This window comes from Heloderma suspectum, chromosome 5 (genome assembly GCF_057233095.1).
Source record: "Heloderma suspectum isolate Gila_16-S chromosome 5, 16-S_ref, whole genome shotgun sequence".
Lineage (NCBI taxonomy): Eukaryota > Metazoa > Chordata > Lepidosauria > Squamata > Helodermatidae > Heloderma > Heloderma suspectum.
Window position 1 is genome coordinate 155493170 of NC_139462.1, and position 19266 is coordinate 155512435.

At 41.1% G+C, this 19266-nt stretch overlaps 1 protein-coding gene across 1 annotated transcript in view; it reads right to left on the reverse strand.

Moving 5' to 3' along the window:
- The window catches only part of BMPER (BMP binding endothelial regulator), a 237607-nt gene that overhangs the window by 85001 nt on the left and 133340 nt on the right, over window positions 1–19266 (reverse strand). The window contains exons 10-11 of the mRNA XM_084860403.1: window positions 18635–18739; window positions 6903–6948 (exon numbers count right to left, since the gene is read on the reverse strand). Coding sequence (XP_084716529.1) covers window positions 6903–6948; window positions 18635–18739 — 151 coding nt within the window. The remainder of the gene's footprint in view (window positions 1–6902; window positions 6949–18634; window positions 18740–19266) is intronic.

Below are 19266 nucleotides of genomic sequence, written 5' to 3' on the forward strand. Positions count from 1 at the left end.
AGAGGCTCATGGTTTCTTGCACCACTATGCTGTAAAGTAATCCAGATTAGTGAGCACTTAGGTAAGCAGTTGTAAGGCCTCAGGCCTGAACCAAGCTATTAGTATTTTTATAGGGGCTTAGATGATCCATAATGCTCTCTGACTTTGGTTCAGTTGGCAGGCTGTTTTCCCTGACAGGCCTCTTGATTTACCAGGATGAATCAAAGGTCGATAGTGCAGCCTCAGCACATTTCATACTAACAAGCTAGGGGGTCTTATCAGGATGCACCTGGGAAGTGAAACTTGTTTGCCTTAAAGCTGCAGGTGTCTATGCTGGGAAAGCTCTGACTGTGCCCCTTCTGACCAAGCACTGTTAATCTATGATGGGAAAGCTGTAGACGAATGCTAATTAACGCTTGCTGTTGTCATGCTGCCTCACTGCTAACATGTATGGTATAAAACCCATTTGGCCCCATGGCTCTGGGTTCAGAGAAGCTGTCTGATCCAACCGTTGGGTACACCTGTGTGCTGTAAGTTACTCAATAAAGTATCTCTTTGTAAGTAAACCTGGATCTGATTTATCACTATCTTGTTGGCAACTCTAAATTAAGAGTTCGAAGACTACTGCAGGGGCAATACCGCGGTAAAGCTTTGAGGCAATAGAAGTATCTCAGCTGAAAGAACTGGATTGCAAAGAGCAAGTTGAAATCCACACAAACATAGTTTGGTCACAGGGTACACTGCAAAGAGTTCAGCACTTTTAACTGATTTCAGTGGGACAGAGTTAAGCACATGCTGAAACCTCTACCATTGAAATAAATGGGTCTTAAAAATGCTTGTGTTGTTTTGCTGTTAAAACATCCTCACTGCAGTGGCTTTCCTGTGACCTCAATGGACATCCTTTTTCTAAAATTACTCAGGCCTGGAGTAAGCAATATATTGCCATATGCATGTACACACAGACTTGCACACTTGAGTGACTGAAAGCTGCTCCCACTTCTTTTCCCATTTGTGAGTTTAATTTCACACACTCAATGGCCACCATCCTCAATCAAGAATCTAAGACTTCGAATCTAAGTAGATCACACCATTCAATTGTCCCTGGACTTCGCAGTCTGCGTTTAAGAGCTCATGGCGTAGTGGGTTGATACTCTAATTACTTAGCCATTGGGAGGAGTTCTGAAGGATTTTTGGACTGTTTTCATGGTATCTAATAATCCACATACTGCAACACAAAAGAAAGAAATGGCCATACTGGGATGATGACCATCTTGCAGGTGAGAAGCACTGGAATTCAAGACCCACACAATCTGTACAAAAGACAGCAGGGGAAAGGAGGGCCAGGACACCCGAGCAGTTCAGTTAATTCCAGAGTGTCCAGATGTAGCATACTCTTGTGGCAGGCCGAGCAGTGGATTTACAGCAGCCAAGGAAAATATTATATAAACCATAACTAAGAGGGCTTTGGATGTTTTCTGAGTAAAAATATGACATTAAAAAATAGAAAGGAGAGTAATTTGTTCACATGTACATAACTCAACAGGGTTGGCTTTTTAAACAACCAAAATGGAATACAGAATGCAGCTAGCTAAAATGTGAATTAGGGTTTGGCGTCAAAGGAAGGTGGAGCTGACCCTTAAATCAAAGGGGGCAAACATAATTTGAAAGCTAGCTATATCATATGCAGAGCAGAACTAAATTGCATTCTCCAATTTGTAAACACACACACACACCAAAAAATACATGCCCTTACACACCATTTCAGCACAATTGATCTACTGTTGTTTATTTATTTAACAGTGCCAGAATGTATATACTAAGGCAGGGGTGGGCAACTTCGGGAGGTCCAGGAGACATTTTTGTCCCCTGGACCCATCCCCCACGGGCAGCGCCTCCCCCTAGAGCACCCAATTTTTTTAAATGACATCCAGAGCAGCTTAGGAGCACCAAAAGGGTTAAAATTAGCTTCTTTGCAAGCTAGTTTTTACCCTCTTGGTGCTCTGTAGTAGCTATGGAGCACTAAAAAGGTTAAGAAAAAGGTCGAAATGGCTGCTCCAGATGCCATCCCCCCCCCCTTTTAATTTAATTTTATTGTTTTACAATTTTGGGGTGCAGCGGATGACTTATACGCATGTACAATTATCATTAAACGTCCATGTAGACATGTCCGGAATACTGATTGGGCAGGGTCCCGAGACGCATTACATGGATGTTTAAAGGTGCCTATATACAGAGCTCATCTACATTTTACATGTTTTGTGCATGGTGGGGAGTACCAAATACAGTCTCAGCTCTGCTGCACAATATAACACAATATATTATGGTGGCTTGGCACTTTGGCAAAGTTGCACAACAGGAAGTTCTACTAGTAAAAGCAGGGTTGTGCATGTCACAAAACTCTGCTTATATGTTATATCATAAGCAAAACAGCTCTTTACATTTGATGGTGAATTTATATCGTAGACCATGAGTCCTGAAAACAACTAGAACATGCATTTTTAGTAATCTGGACATAATACAGCCCAAATCAAGGGCTTTAGGTCCCACTGGATTCATTGTGAAAGAAGGGCATATGCCTAATTTGCTCCCATTGAAACCAATGGAAGTTAGAAGTGCGGAACTTAACTCTGTCTGGATCATGGCCACCGTTGGCTGCGGAAAGAAACATCCTAAGTAGTCTTGAGACATGAGGTATCAGGTGCTAGATTAACAAAACTGCTGTGTTTTGCAAACATGAGCATCACAAAATGATGAGATTGATGGGGAAATGAATTATAAACAATCACCTTCTGAAGTATACTGTAGTTTTTGTTTCTGATGAGATCTGGTTTAATTTAGTTCTAAGTTGTGGGCCAGGATCCACCGGTTTTGTTCAGGATCCACCTTCTTGTTAAACCACTTCGGCCAGGGATTTAACCGCCATAATCCCGCGCACATCCTTAATTCCTTGCATAGTTATTCCCAGTACCTACTACTTCCAGTAACCTAAGAATTCAGCCATAATGCTTCTACAGCATTTTGGAAATACAATTTTGTTTTGGCACATTCTCTCTTCAGCACCTTTCCAGGCCTGCTGACCTGAGATAATAAGACGTCGGACAGTGTCTAACATTTTCTTAGATATAAACTCGGTGGGAAAGTCTGCTATTGTGTTCTGAATCCTTCCACTGTCATTAGAAAAGCTTGTACTGATTTCAGTGGGCATCAACACTGAAATGCAAGATGGACAATTTTATGACTCCATCCCTCAGTCACTTTCCCACAACTACAAGACTTGGTGTATTATTATTGCTATTTTACAATGATGATGTACCCATCCCTGGCAGCAAAGGCACGTTGCCGTTGGTTTCCCAATTGTTAAGGGCTATTATTTATAAAATACACAATGGAGCATTGTGTAACAACTTAAGTTTTAAAGTTTTTAATTTAACCAAAATTACACACCAGACCACCAACATTTAAAAACACCGTGTTGTGTCATTCAGTTAAAATATTTCATTAAGTGCAACTCCACACTCTTGCTTTAATCCCACTGACTTTCCATCTATAAATATTGTCACACAGAAAAACTACACATTGTGTTAAATTATGTGGGAAACCATCCAGTGAAGTTTCCTTTCTTATCAGTCTAGTATTTTGCAAGTATTAATTGCACCTTAAAATATTTACATCTAAGGCTACTTAGGGTGCAATCCTATGCATGTTTAGACAGAGAAAAGGCCTACAACTCCCAGCATGCCCCAGCCAGTTGGCTGGGGCATGCTGGAAGTTGTAGGCCTTTTCTCTGTCTAAACATGCATAGGATTGCGCCCTTAATGGATTAACTGCAATGGAAAGGATGGTTAGGGTGAGTATTTTTTAGAAATAATCATCAGTTGTAATTCAGGCTACTGTCCGTCATAACCTATTTCCAAGGTGTTGTCCAAGGAATTCTTCCTATTTGAATGTTTATGGGCTGCTCCCTTTTCCCTTTCTCTTTATCCTCTGAACTCCAGTAGATTTCTCATAAATCATATTTTGTTTTTACCAGGTTTTAAATTGTACCTCTGGGCTGCTCTATAAATCAATGTTGGAGAGACTTAACATTTAGCACTTGCTTTCTTTGGAGAAAGTAGATTATTACCCTTTCCAATAATATATATTCACACCTCTGCAAATGAACCTGGGTCTCACTTATTTCCCCAGGAATATTTTGAAACATCAAACCCCAATCCAAGAAGACAGAGTTATTGACTCTTAACTCCAGACTATTTCTTCAGTGTCTGGGCTGGTTGTCAAAGGTTGTCTTTTGTGTGAAAGGAGACTGCTTGCTAACCATCTGGCTATGGTAGCTGTGCAACCTAGGAATTGGTGTCAACTTTTGGCTCAGTAGGCTAGGCATGAATCCCTTGGAAAAAGCCAAATGGACTGGCCCAGGAGAATTAAAGTTAGCAGCTGTATGTGAATAATTTCAGACATGCATCTTCACCACTTGACAACTGAAAAATCAAGTACTGGCTCGCATATGCAAATGGATCGTACAGATCAGACACCACAGACAGAACTTTCATATCAGTTCACATAATCTCAAACACAATAGTTTTCCAGTGGAGTTGGTCTACACATTCAGCTGCAAATAATTGAGGAGAATCTGAGTGATGCATATGCATGCGCAAACTCACCCTTCGCAGAGCAATTTCATTTATCATTTGAACTTCTTTAACATGAATTCTAGAAAAGATTTCTTGTTTCCTAGTGGCCCAATTTTCACTTTACTTTTTGTAGTTGCCTACATACCTGAGCATAAAATTCATGTGTACCCCGCCGAGGGTGAAGCACACACATGTGCTGAATTTGGTAAACATCTGTTTAAAATACAACCTTCAAAATGGGCGTCCAGTCCTTTCCCAGCTGCTTCTTCTGAGGTTCTTTTTTTTAAAATAGAGACAACTACTATCCCTACACACTTGATTGGATTGCTTACATTTTGCACTCTGGTATGCATCCCCTCTGTGAGATGGCTGTGAGAGCTGGACTATAAGGAAGGCTGAGTGTCGAAGAATTGATGCTTTCGAACTGTGGTGCTGGAGAAGACTCTTACGAGTCCCCTGGACTGCAAGGAGGTCAAATCAGTCCATCCTAAAGGAAATCAACCCTGAGTGCTCATTGGAAGGACAGATACTGAAGCTGAAGCTCAAATATTTTGGCCACCTAATGCGCAGAGAAAAGTCTCTGGAAAAGACCCTGATGCTGGGAAAGACTGAGGGCAAAAGGAGAAGGGGACAGCAGAGGATGAGATGGCTACATAGCATCACCAATGCAATGAATATGAACTTGAGCACGCTCCAGGAGAGAGCGCAGGACAGGAAGGCCTGGCGTGCTATGGTCCATGGGGTCACAAAGAGTCGGACACGACTGAACGACTGAACAACAACAACAACAATGCATCCCCTGGACTGCAAGGAGGTCAAATCAGTCAATCCTAAATGAAATCAACCCTGAGTGCTCATTGGAAGGACAGATACTGAAGCTGAAGCTCAAATATTTTGGCCACCTAATGCGAAGAGAAAACTCTCTGGAAAAGACCCTGATGTTGGGAAAGACTGAAGGCAAAAGGAGAAGGGGACGGCAGAGGATGAAATGGCTAGATAGCATTACCGATGCAATGAATATGAACTTGAGCACGCTCCAGGAGTGAGCGCAGGACAGGAAGGCCTGGCGTGCTATGGTCCATGGGGTCACGAAGAGTCGGACACGACTGAACGACTGAACAACAACAACATGCATACCGGAATGCAAAAGGAAAGTAAGAATTGTCTCTAAGATACTTTGTTCAGTCCCAAAATGGCTTCCATGTGTTTCACAAAACTTCAGAGCTCTGTGTTGAAATTAAATGTTGTATCACAGAGATCTACAGGTGAGATCCGTATAACAGTGCATCATATGTGAATGAATGAATGAATGAATGGTATATTATTTGCCAACACGAACAATGTCATTCTTGCCTTAATGAAGCAGCATACAAACTGGCCTTCAGTCATAAGGGCATATAGTTCTAGTTCCATGCTCGGGAGGGTAAAACAGGGATGGTGGTGGTGGTGGTGGTTGTTATTACTATTATTATTATTTAATATTTAGAGATCCTCCAGATCTCTGGGGGGAAAACAAGATTCACAATATTAATAAATAAAAATAATAATTGTATGAAGCACTTTCCCTAAATATTCAAAGTTCTTCACATATATTATCACAGTAGTCTTGTAAGGTAGGTCAGTATTGTTATACTCATATTGCAGATGGGAGGGCTGAGGATGTGACAATAATGACTCGTCTAAGGCCAAGCTGTAGGTTCATTTTAACCACAGGCTTCCAAGCTCATAGCTCATTATTTTAAAATTAAAGGGACAGTACATTTTAACAGACAATATTTACAACCATCAATTTGAGCTAGCTGTCTTTAATTTATTTTGCTCCTCTATGCTAACAGGAACAAGACTGGGAATTACCAGTCTTCTTTCTGCTAGCATAAAAGAGCAAACAACAGAACAAATCTGCTTTTAAATGTTATGCTGCTGTTAATTTCACCAAATAACTTTTGGTCAAAGCTGTCCAGTAACGTAAATTATCTTGAGATAAATGCAGAATATGCTAATGGAGATCTGAGGATATTGACCTTTCTATTAAAAAGTTCCCATTCTAGGGTGTATCTTTTTAATGTTTGGGAAATGGTTTTGATATAAACAAGGAATTATAAAATTACCGGGACATCTATGGAGAAGTATTGAAAACAACAAATATGCTATTCAGCATTTATGAGTAATCTCAACCCTGATACAAATACTTCTTCTGTTACTCAAAATGAAGGGGAGGACATGCAAGACAAATTAGGCTTATTTTTCTGACAAATAAACTGTTGAAAAAATGTGAAGAATGAACTTACTCACTTTCAGTGCAAATGGGACAGCATCCTTTTCGATTGAGGATCTTTCCCTAGAAGAGATAAATATAAAAATGTTTAATTGAGGGGCAGAGGAGAGACATATGGAGCAATGGTTACATTTTGCAAGTACAGAAAAACTCTGAAAACATTTGAGCTTTATTTGGTAGGTGCAAAACTATTCAAAGTATCCTCCTGCAGCTCTATCTATCTATCTATCTATCTATCTATGAAAATGTCTATCTTTTGTGACCCTTGTCTCAGGACAGTAGTAGGTGCAATATTAATAGATAATCCAAAAGATTTTCATGCAGGCTAAATCCTCTCTATGGCCAATAAAATAATTAAAAGCCATACCTGTTGTTTTCATATTGTCAATTAATATCATATTCATATCTACTATAGCAGGTCCCAGTTGAAAGAAAGAGATATCACCATTTTAGGGGTAGCAGAGGCAGAAGTAATCTTGGTTTGTAGTAAAACACACACACACACACACACACCAAAGGAAGAGGATGAAAATGACTAAATACCAAATATTAGAGGCACATGCAGTTGACATGTTTCTGTGTTTCTTTAGCTTTGACCAGACACTTAACCAGTAAACCATTCTCAATGGTTTTAAGGTAACACAGAGGACACTATCTGAATCTTTACATACACCATTTCGCCTCACTCAAGTCAAGCAATTCCATTTGATAAACATTCCTATCAGGGACTACTCTGATGCAGGAGTGTCTGCTGGATAACAAGTAATCTCAACCCTGATACAAATACCTGATTGATTTGTCGCTACATAGCAGTGCCCCCACTGCAACCAGCACCAAAGACCCAGCATTAAGAATTGAGCTATAAGACTAATTGCCTGAAGGAAAAGCAGAATATGACACATTTGTAATGGCAAAAGGTAGGAATTTCTGGACAGACAGTCCAAAGATGCTTATGGCCCAAAATGTAGTGTCAGCAAGCACAAATTCAAGAAGTGAAATTAGCATCAGCAGCAACAGCAATAATGTTTCAGAACTTCCTCCAAAGTCCACTTAGGGTGCAATCCTATCAGGATTGGTGGCCGCCTCCGAACTCAGAGACAACCGCCTATCCAATGCAGGGCAGGAGAAGTGCAGAGGAGATCGTCCCTTCCACGATTCAGCCGCCCTGCATTCATGGCTAGACAGCTGATTTCGGCTGTCTAGCTGCGGGAAGTCAGAGCAGGGGGGAGATGCTAGACAACGCATAGGAAGCATTGGAAAGGCACTTCTGCCCTCCCTGCCCTGGCACGCCCCCAGGAACGCTCCATTTTTGCTGCTCCACGCTCCTCTTCCAAGCACAGAGCATGGGACCATTCCTCATAGACTGCAGGGGAAGGGGTGGAGGTTGGTTCTCAGGGAACTGACCTTGGAGCACAGGCTCCAAGGTCGGTTCCCAGGAACCGACTTATCCTATGGCCATCTAGCCGCTGACTAGTGACTATAGGATTGAGCCCTAAGTCTCTCCTTTCCTACTACTCCATCACAGGGAAATCAAGTTTCAATAATATTACAGCATCATTTCCTCCTCACATATACAGTAGAATTCTTGTTCCTTCAGTTCTAGCATTGTTCCAAGAAGACAGGTTGAGGAGATCTGGAAGTCTGTGGAGGACTTAAAGCTGGTCTATAGGAGCAAGTAGGAGGTAAAGAAAGCAGTCCATGCTGGGGCGGAGGGATTGCACATTCTTAATACATTAGTTTGCACTTTGGGATACCATATGAGAAGATTAAACGGTGGAACAAATGGGACCAGATTCTTTACCAGATCTTGACCACTTAAACTGAAGCCAGTAGAGCAATACTGCAAAGAATAAATAGTTTAGGATTTTCTGCTTTTATGGGTGTTTTATTATGAAAGTCTACAGATTGTTTTATGACATTTTAAATGTTATCATAATTAAGGCAAATTATTTATTATAAAAATTATTCCGGCTGTGATGTACAAGGAAGCCCATGAAGTCCCACAAGGTTTGATTTTGTCCTTTATGCTTTTCAACATCTACATGAAACCACTGGGAGAGATTATCTGGGGTGGGGAATGGGAGTGGATTTTCATCAGTATGCTGATAATACTCAGCTCTATATCTCCTGTCTGTCCTATTCTGGGGAGGGTCTGAATCAGTGGATGACATAAATAATCTGAAATCTGGACAAGATAGAAGTGGTCTTGGTTAGGAAGCCTACCAGTCCTGGGAAAGGATCTGAGCCTGTTCCAGATAGGGTTGCACACCCCTTAAAATATTAGGTTTATGGCTTGGGAGTTCCTCTGAGCCCAGCCTTATTATCAGAGGCTTAAGCATCAGCTAGGGCCAGGAGTGCTTCTGCTCAGCTTTGGCTGGTGTACCAACTACATCCATTCCTACAGTAGTACCGTCAGGCCTGTCCATGGTCCTACATGCATTAGTTACATCTCTACTGGACTTCTGCAGTGCTGTCGACATAAGGCAGCCCCTGAAATCTACTGGAAATGTAAACTAGTGCAGAATGCTGCTGCCAGAATTTTGACTGGCTGTCAGTTTGTTTCCTAGTGTCATTCAATGTGTTGGTTATCACTTTAAAGCCCTGAACAACTCAAGACCCAGCTAGTTGAAGACCACCTCCCATGTGAACCTGCCAATCCTTTAAGATCAGCTGCTGCACCCCTCTTGTGTGTGTCGTTGCCTTTACAGGCATAGTTGGTGGCGACACACAAGCGGGCTTTCTTTGTGGCAGCGGCCCGTATGGAAAACTCCCTGTTCCAAGAGGTTAGATCATCTTCCTCTTTAAGTATGTTCCACCGGCAAGAGAAGACGTTTCTTTTCCAACAAGCTTTTGATTCTGTTGTTGCTTAATTTTATTTATCGAGTGTTCGTTTTGGTTCTTTGCATGCTTGTTTGCTGCTGCTTTTAGCTTGTTGTAAATTTATTTGACTTTTTGGTTATTGTTTTTATGCTTTTTACATTTTGTAAGTTGCTTTAAGCTATTTGTTTTTCTTTTCTTTTTTTGAAAATACTTTTTAGTCTATTTTTAATCTTTATAAATGAAATAAACAATAGCAACAACCCAATCATTATCTACAGTTTGCAACAATACAGTATTCTTAAGAGGACACGGCAATAACAAAAGAAAGAAGGGAAAAAAGGGGGGGAGAAAGAGAGAGGGAGAAGAAAAAATCAAAAGAAAGGCAAAGACAATGGGGAAGAAAGCAAAAGAGGAAAATAAAAAATATTAAAAAGTTACTTCAAGGAGTTACATTTAAACTTCATTACACACAGATTTCAAGTATCATTCTATTTAAAAAAATTTATACCTATATCATTGCAATTATTACACTTCAATACAGCATAGGTAATCAACCTTAAATTTCAATATCATATCATCAGTCTTATAACATGGAAGGAAGCATACAGTTCGTTTCCACTAAGCATATATTGCCCTTCAGTTAATATATAATAGAGCTTAAAAATTTAGCCAGCTAAAGATATTACTAATCAAAATCTCATAATAATGAAAGTAATAAGCTATTTGTTTTTCAAAGGGGAAAAGCAGATTACACATTTCTCAACTAAGTAAATGACTAAATAAGCATTTATTTATTTAAAACATTTCTTGGCTGCCTTCCCAAGGCAGCTTACAGCAATAAAATACATAAAAACTGTAAGATTACAACCAAAATGTGGGTAATCCACTACATTTCTGAATAAGCTTCAGTGTATGAACAAGAGTATTACTACATTAAAGATTGCGATACTGGGAATTCCTTTTAAGCCTGACAGGATTCCACAGCATTTCCATTCCAGTAAGCGGCGGCAGACTATAGCGATTTTTTTCCCCCAATTTCAGAAATATTTTGCATGGGGGGGGGGTGTCCCATCATTTGTGCAAATTGCAATTTGCGCAAATTGCAATGTGCACAAATTGCAATGTGCACAAATTTGTTTGGGGGGATCTTGAAATTTGTGCAAATGGTGTCATGATTTTTTGAAAAATATTTTTTTATTGGCAATCTTGTGCAAGTGTGCAATCACAAGTCTGCCTGTCCGCTATGTAGTCCCACAGAGGCATATGCCCTATTTGTCAATGTCATCCTCCACTTCCGCACTTCCCTAGTTGATCTGGGGTGGAGGGATTGACAAGTTCTCTGCCAGGTACAAAATATGGTTCTGCTGGGCTAAAGGAAGTAGTGTGTGCACAAAGGATGAAACTGACAAGGATATTGACAAGAGGGGAATATGCCTCTGCAGGGCTACATAGTGGGCAGGTAGTGGACTTGCAATCCTGCGCACTTGCACAAGATCGTTAATAAAAATAATAATAGTTACAACACCATTTGTACAAATGTCAAGATCCACCCTCCCACAAATCACGCAAATTACCACCATTAAAAAAACGGAATCCACGTCTTGGTTCAATTCACTACAGACTGAGTCAACCGCGAAGGGGAGGGGAAGATGGAACAAAATATGCAGGGCTGAACTGGAAAATTCTGTCAAGTTTTCACCCCTCAAACAGAATTCTCATACATCCCTACAATAAAGTTATCTGCATTTATAAGTACAGAGCTATAGAAGTTTGGGGAGCTATTCAAGTCTTTGCATACATCTTCAGTAAGATTTTAAATGGTTGGTTTACTTTATGTGTAGGCGTGTGGGGCAGCTGCACAAATGGTTCATGGCCAAGTACTCTCCAATTTGCCTGTTCTGCCTTTTTTAAATGATGTGTTTTAAAAGTCTCTAATCTGTCAAGGGAAAAGAACCTAGTTCCTTTAGGAAGTCATCTTACAGTAAATGCGACTCTATGGCTTGCAGCTTCAGTGTACACTTTGGGGACAGAAGTAATTTTCCAGTGATCCTGGCTCAGTGAATAGTCAAATGCCATTTTAATCTCATTTGAATCTGTAAATTATTCCTGTATTTCAAATAAAAGGCAAGATTCAGCTCTTTATTTAATATGCTGAAGAGGCCAAACCTTTGTTATGAATTCTGGCAGGAGCAGCAGTGGCTAAAATTAAGAAACATGTGGTATTTGTTTTTTGGAATCCTCAGTTAAATCCTTTAAAAATAACGTAATTAATTTCATTTGAATTGGAGGCTATGGCCAAGATTCAAAGAGCTACTTTAGGCATGCCCAAGAGCTTGGATATGCTCAGTGGGGCTTGGGGCTTTTAAAATTTTCTTTATATAGCAGGTCCCCATGCCATAGCATAATTGGTTTTGAACATCCCCTCAGTTTCACAAGTGATTTACCAGGTAGCATAAGAAACAAAAGCCAAAAGCCCCCTTGGGTGCAAGAAACTAGTTGTGTTGTTCTTTAAGTCCCACCCTAAGAGTCTAATTTAGTTTAATTTTGGAAAATCAGTGTTGGCTGGTGAGTGGGCTGCAGCTTGCTTGTGGAACCATTCAGGCAGCCCCAGCAGGACAGATACTCCCATTTAGGAAAATATGAAGCTGCTGCCTTATACCTGGTCAGACTATTTGTCCATCTCGCCCAGTACTGTCTACTATGGCTGCCAGCAGCTCTCCATGGGCTCCTGTAGACAGTCTTTTCCATCACCTGCTACCTGATCCTTTGAAATGGAGATGCCAAGGACTGAACTGGGGATCTTCTCTAGGCAAAGCACGTGATCTACCACTGAGTTATTACCCCTACCCAAATTTCTTAAAAGGGGCTCGCTCCTTCCTTCCTTCCTTCCTTCCTTCCTTCCTTCCTCTTTCTTTCTTTCTTTCTTTCTTTCTTTCTTTCTTTCTTGCAGATCCCTGGCAGTTTACAAGTTAAAATAATCAATAACCACACTTACAATAAAAATGCCACAAATAAAACAAATGCCACTGTAGGGTAAAAACAAGAACACTTTAAAAACAGAGACCAGATGTACACAAACTCAGCAGCATTAGAGCAATCAAAAACATACCATAGAGGAATAAAAATTCACAGAACTAAGGCAGTAGCAAACCACCACCTAAATTAAAAGACCTGGGAAAACTAAAAGGTCTTTGCCTGGTACCAGAAAGACATTAAATCAGGAGCTGCTGCTAAAAAGGCCCTTTCATGTGTGGCCACCACCATACCACATTTGTTGGGGGCACTCAAAGAAGGGTCTCAGATGATGAGCTCATGGCACAGGTAGGTACATGTGGGAAGAGGTGATGCTTCAGGTGCCAAGGTACCAAGCTATGAAGGGCTTTAAAGGGCAAAACTAGTTCCAATATATGTTTTGGCTCATCTCTGTCTGGACATCTCACACTTGGGCTCTTGGTAAACTGGTAATCTGTACTATCATGTTAAGTGGTGCAGAGAATGTTATCATCCATCTACTTCCCTGGATTTCCAATTAGATAAAAGGTAAATAGAAGATTACCAGCTTAGCACTTGGTATTCCCTAGAGGTGAATACAGCTTAGCATCTGTGTTCACCTCTAGTGTGCTTAACTGTGGCTACCCAGTTGGGATGAAAATGCCTTCTACACAAGCCTACAAGCACACCCTTCTATGTTCTCATTTGACCTATTTTCTAGGCCTGAACATTGGCATTGAAAAGAGTTTCTGGGGCTGAACCTTGGCAAAGTCTGCTTCGTATTAAGCCCTGACTTCAGAGCCAGTGTGGTATAGCAGCTAGAGTGACGGACTTAGGCTGGGGAGACCTGAGTTGAAATCTCCACTCAGCCATAAACCTTGGACTTTAGTAATCTTGGCCTAGCCACTCTCTCAGCCTAACCTACCTCACAAAGTTGTTGTGAGGATAAAAGGGGGACCAGGGACACTACCCTGACTCCTTAGAGCAAGGGTGAGCAATTTATGGTCCTCTAAATGTTTTGGCCTACAATTATCATCAGCCTAGCCAGCATAGCCAAGTGTGAGGGATGATGGGAGTTCTAGGCCAAAACATCTGGAGGGCCACAAGTTGCCCACCCCTGCCTTAGAGGAAGAGCAGGATAGGAAAAAAGCAATATAAATGTAATGCCTAAAAGGCAAGTAGGATATAAACAAGACTTTTGACCTGCCTATCCAATTTTGACAGCTATTCACAATTTAGTGCACAAGCAAGCAGTGCTGTCATGGTGCTCTGAGCTTTTGGCAAGACAAAAAGTTGCTTCCTTCAATATAAAGCACCTGTTGTAATAAATCACTTTCATGTCCTTGTAATGGGAGCACTACAATGCCCCCCCTCCCCACACACACACACATACTCACACACTATGTCCACCGGGAAAGATCTTAATTGGGCAAACTACACTAGCACGGATGGGAGAGATATAGCTGAATGCCTTTTAATTGCACTGGATAGTCTTACCTCTGTGTTTGCATAAAAGAACTGCAGCCATCATCCAAGCTGGAAATGGCAGGAATTCAAGCAAAATTAGGGTCTGCAAGCCAACCTGCTAAGGCTGGTTACTTGAGCCACCATGCTGGCACAGCATTCTGTTTTTGTCTTGTGGAATAAGGAAGTCCATTATTACTAACATGTGCTGCTAGAGTTCGTTAGCACTGAGGGCTCCCTTAGGAGTGGGCTATGAGATGCAATTCCATTTCTGTACATGAATATTTATAAGCAGACCACATTTGAGAATGTATGAATTTTGTAGGATCTATTTCTTCCCTTCATTTTATAACAGCTTCAGTTTTATATTCCAGGGTTGTCCTTTTCTTTCCTTCTTCTGTCTTTCTTTCTTCTTTTTTAAAAGACAAAACTAATTAGGGTTTTGTTGTTGTTGTCGTTCCATTGTGCAATAGGAGCAGCTGCTGTTGTTTTGTGCCTCATTTGGCACTAGAGTATGACCAGCCACTTCTCTTTTTGTTTGTTTGTAAGAATAACAGATGTGTATGGGAATTTAATGCTGTCTGCGTTAGGCATGGGACAGCGTGCCCTGAATAAATTTGAAACTCACCTCGAGTTCATAGGTTCAAAATATATCCATACAATAAATCTCCCAAAAGATTGTTGCACCAAGCAATCTAAATGTTGAATTGCCACTGAATGCAGAGGCCAATTCACTGGATTTCGGTGGTCTGCGTTCGGGCAATTGGCTAAACAGCCTGGGTATCCAAAATGGTCCCAGAGAAAGGCTGACACTGTTCAGCCTTACAAGATGTCTCTATGTGCCATCAGACATCAAATGGCATTACATTACATTGCCCAGGGGCCTTTACATCTACTCCACCTCTCCTAATATGGATTTGGCTTTCCACACAGAGTCATCCAGGGAAGACGCACAGTGGATATGGAATCCTCTCTACCACTGGTAAGGTGACGATGTGTCGTCTTTTACAGTGGTCAGTCCTCTATTTGAAGAGCTGTCAGAAGACAGTTCTCTATTTGAAGGGCTGCCCGGTCCAAGTTTGGTTTAAAGATAAAGAACCCTACAAAGGGAGGGGAGGGACCTTGAAGTTGCCCATAAACACTTAGCATCTGGACAGCAGCCTGAGCAGGTACACGGGTCACCTGGCTGCAGTTTTCCCCACTATGGTAAGATGTATGTTCTATCTCAGTTACAGTAATGATTGCTAAATTTGCATCCATGCATATAAGTTAACATATTGATCCATGCATATAAATTGACATATTAAAATATTAACATTTTATGCAAAGTATGTCCACTTTTGCAGTGGGGCATTTCCTATTTTTTTGCCATTCATAAGTGGCCACTGTAGGCTGCTGTGCATCCCACATACAACTTCCATAATGCTCAGCTTTCTCAGGTGCATGCACACGTGAAAGAACTTCCAAGGACTTCCTGCTCTCCTTATGGTTTGAATTAGGCCTTTATGATCCTCCAATAAGTAGCACAAAGCAGGACTGGATCACCAATTTATGGGCAACAGGCTAAAAGGCTTCTAGCCCCAGTGCATCTAATCACCCAGCGACAGTAAAACAGGAAGTGCCTTATACTGCATAAGATGATTGGTTGATCTAGCTCAGCATTGTCTACACTGATGGGCAGTAGCTCTCCAGGGTTTCAGATCGGAGTCTTTCCCAGCCCTACCTGGAGATGACAAGGATTGAACCTGGAACTTTTGTATGCAAATACGCTCCATCACAAAGCAACGGCTCTGTTCTAATGATCTAATCTGAAATTTATTCATAAATAATCCAGGGAATCAGGAAAGGGAGTATTCAGCACAAGGACAAGTTGTTTCAGGGTAGGCAAGTCTGCCTATCCATACCTTAAAGGCAGAGGAGGCTGGTGGCTCTGATGTCAGTGGGGTAGAGAATCTTCGTGTTTCAGCCAGAAAACTGCAAGCACCTTGGATAGCTCCTTTAGATTTCTGACTGGTTCTGGTTGAAACCCGGAGCAGATTCACCACCCCACTGACATCGGAGTCACCAGCCTCCACTACTTAAAAGCTGCCTTCCCCAACCTAGTGCCCTCCAGATGTTTGGGATTTCAGCTCCTGTCAGCCCAGCCAGCATGACCAATGGTTAGGAATGCTGGGAGCTGTAGTCCAAGACACCTAGAGGGCACCAAGTTGGGGAACGCTGCTTAAAAGTAACAGCATATTAAAAGTCATGATGACTAATGTTGTTTCTCAACACTTCGCAAATTAAAAAAAAACTCAGCATCATTGATGCGTTATATATACTAACAGCAAACTCAGTTCTCGGAGTGGTGCTCTTTATGTAGGCAAAATGGCACAATCCACACACAAGAGGAAAGTATCAGTAGGCGTCGGGGAACCTAAAGGTTTACAAAAGTACAAAATGTATTTAGGAGGGGGAAAAAACCCTAAAGGGGAGGGGATCCCCAAGCAGCCCATTCCTCTTCCCTCACCATCCCTTTTTCCTTTTGTGTCATGGCGTTTTTAGATTGTAAGCCAGCAGGCAGGGACTGTCTTGTTTTTATTGATTGTATTTAAGCTGCATGGGGAGCCTTTTTGTCTAACAAGCAAGATAAAAATGCTTTAAATAAATAAAAGAATAAATAAAACATGAAGACTGAGCATGGAATGGTGGTTGACTGTTGGAGGGAGATGCGGAATGGAATGGAGTGACTAGAAACCTGAATAGGAGCATTCCACATTTGCTCCTAGGTCCCACTCGCTAACGTTTGAGAGCAACAGTACTGTTGGGCAGCCTTGCTATTACTATAAGGCAAATACCTGGACAACCACCACCACCATCCTGTGAAGCCTGTCTGGAACAATTAGAGTTGCCAACTTCAAAAATTCTGGTATTTCAGCAGGACCATGTTGGCCTGGCAACAAAGCACACTGATACTGACAGCCTCACACAACTATCACTGGAACGTGTACAGTGACTTTTCTATTAGTATCCAATATAAACTACCACACTGATGAATTCCTTATAAAATTAGACTTTTTCAATACCGAATGGATTTAGATGGAATGTTATAGCTTCATCCCCCCTTCCCCAATAAAGACTAGTATTAGATTACTTAAGCAACCTTAACTCAAAACCAACAGGAAGCGATTTTTCCTGGGAAGTAATATGAGGCTGTTTCAGATGAGTGGAGTCCATTATGGTTGATGACACAATGCTTTTATGGTGCATGGCTCTGAGGAACTCCCACTGAAAATATTACGAAACAGCCTAATTGTTTTTTGTGAGACCACGTCCTTCTTTCCTGAGCACAGAATAACTACGGACACTGAAGTATAATAGGGTTTACACGAGTATAAGCCGTACACAGTACTATAATATTCCTTTTGTCATTCGCATAAGGTGGAACATCAGAAAGGATGCTTTGGTTTGGCAAAGTTTCTAAAATGTTCCTAAATCCTAATCCAATAAGATTCCATTACCCTATTTTGGTAATATTTGAATCAAAAGACCATACTCAGACTGAAATATAAACTGTTCTTCTTTTCAGTTTCCTTGACTTGGGGCCAACTCATACATGTGGTAGCAACACCCAATTTTCTACATGCAAATGTGCTTAGGCTCACTTTTACTCATCTTCCTGTAGTGGAGATAGCCTGTAACTCAAACATACACATGCACCCATCATTTCTGCAACTGTGGTATCTCTGAAAGGGAAGGAATTAACAGGTGAGGCTTCATGATATTGTCGCTATTTTTGTTGTACTGTTTTAATGCTATTTCGTACAGTATTGTATAGATTTTATATATGTTGTATGCTGCCTAGAGTTTAGAAAAGGGAAACAGAAATGCCATTCACAAAGAAGTTGACTGATCTTGCAATTGTCTGCAATGAGGCACCTCATACTAGTTTCCCCATGCAAAATGGATGAATGAGAATCTGAGGACATTCTTCCATAGGAAATTCAACAGCACTGCCACACGTGTGAAGTAGCCCAGTATTAAGACAACATAAAACTATTCACCCACCTCCATCAGTAGGAGCAGCTTAATAATTTACACTGCAGTCCTTAGCACACTTGCATGCAAAAAAGTTCCACTGAAATTAATGAGGAATATTTCCAAGTAAGAATATTTCCAAGCTTCCAGACAGATGGACTCCTAGCACTACCAATCAAAAGACATTGTGCAGTTATTCCGTCTTGCCCTCCTTAATGGATTTTTTGTCATAAGGAAAAAGTCACTGGACTGGACAGAAATGTTTAGAGGAAAACAGAAGAATTAGAAGAAACAACGAGGAAAAACTATGCGATGCTGTTCTGGATATTTTACTCTGTCACAGAACCAGAAGTCTCATTATGGTCCTCCTTTTCCCCATGCTTGCCAAGCTTTCTCCTGAAAAGCTCCATCAATTTCTAAACAGAAGAAAAAAACCCACACTCACTGTTACACTCACATGAGGGCAGCTGCTGACTGGAGTGCACTGCTTCTTGCGACACTCTGTCTTGCCTTTCACACAAGCACAGATGGTGCAGTTCGCGGACGACCACATCTCTCCATCCTGCAGGAGGGAGAACATGATATGGCCATCAGCTGGGGCAGCAGAAGAAAGCTGTTCCAATAATGCATCATCCTGTTATACAAGGGAAAAAGCAACATTTTCCCTGTTGGAGTTATGTCATTGTTTAGTCTAAATCAGTTATGAGGAGTCCATCTCCACCCAGTTGGATTAAGGATAGAAACTCATCAGGGATAATTTTTCACTCTGGTCCTTCCAGAGAGGGGAGTATTATTCCACACTTAATGAAGATACATTAGAATTTCCTATCAACAACCTGATTAGCTGTGTTTTCTCCTGAAAAGCATTCAAGTTGTGATCGTCTGGTATCATGCTTGTCTCATTTGAGATGACCTAATTAGAAAAATCTGATTCAATACGGCCACTGTGATTGGCATGGTTAAGTTATTGCATGTGAAAGTATTTGATTAAGCTGTCAGGACACAGAGCATTTATTCCCAGATGTGGCATTGTTCTGCTTTAACCCAGGAATGTCCTTAATACTGAATTCAAATTCAGATGATTTACTG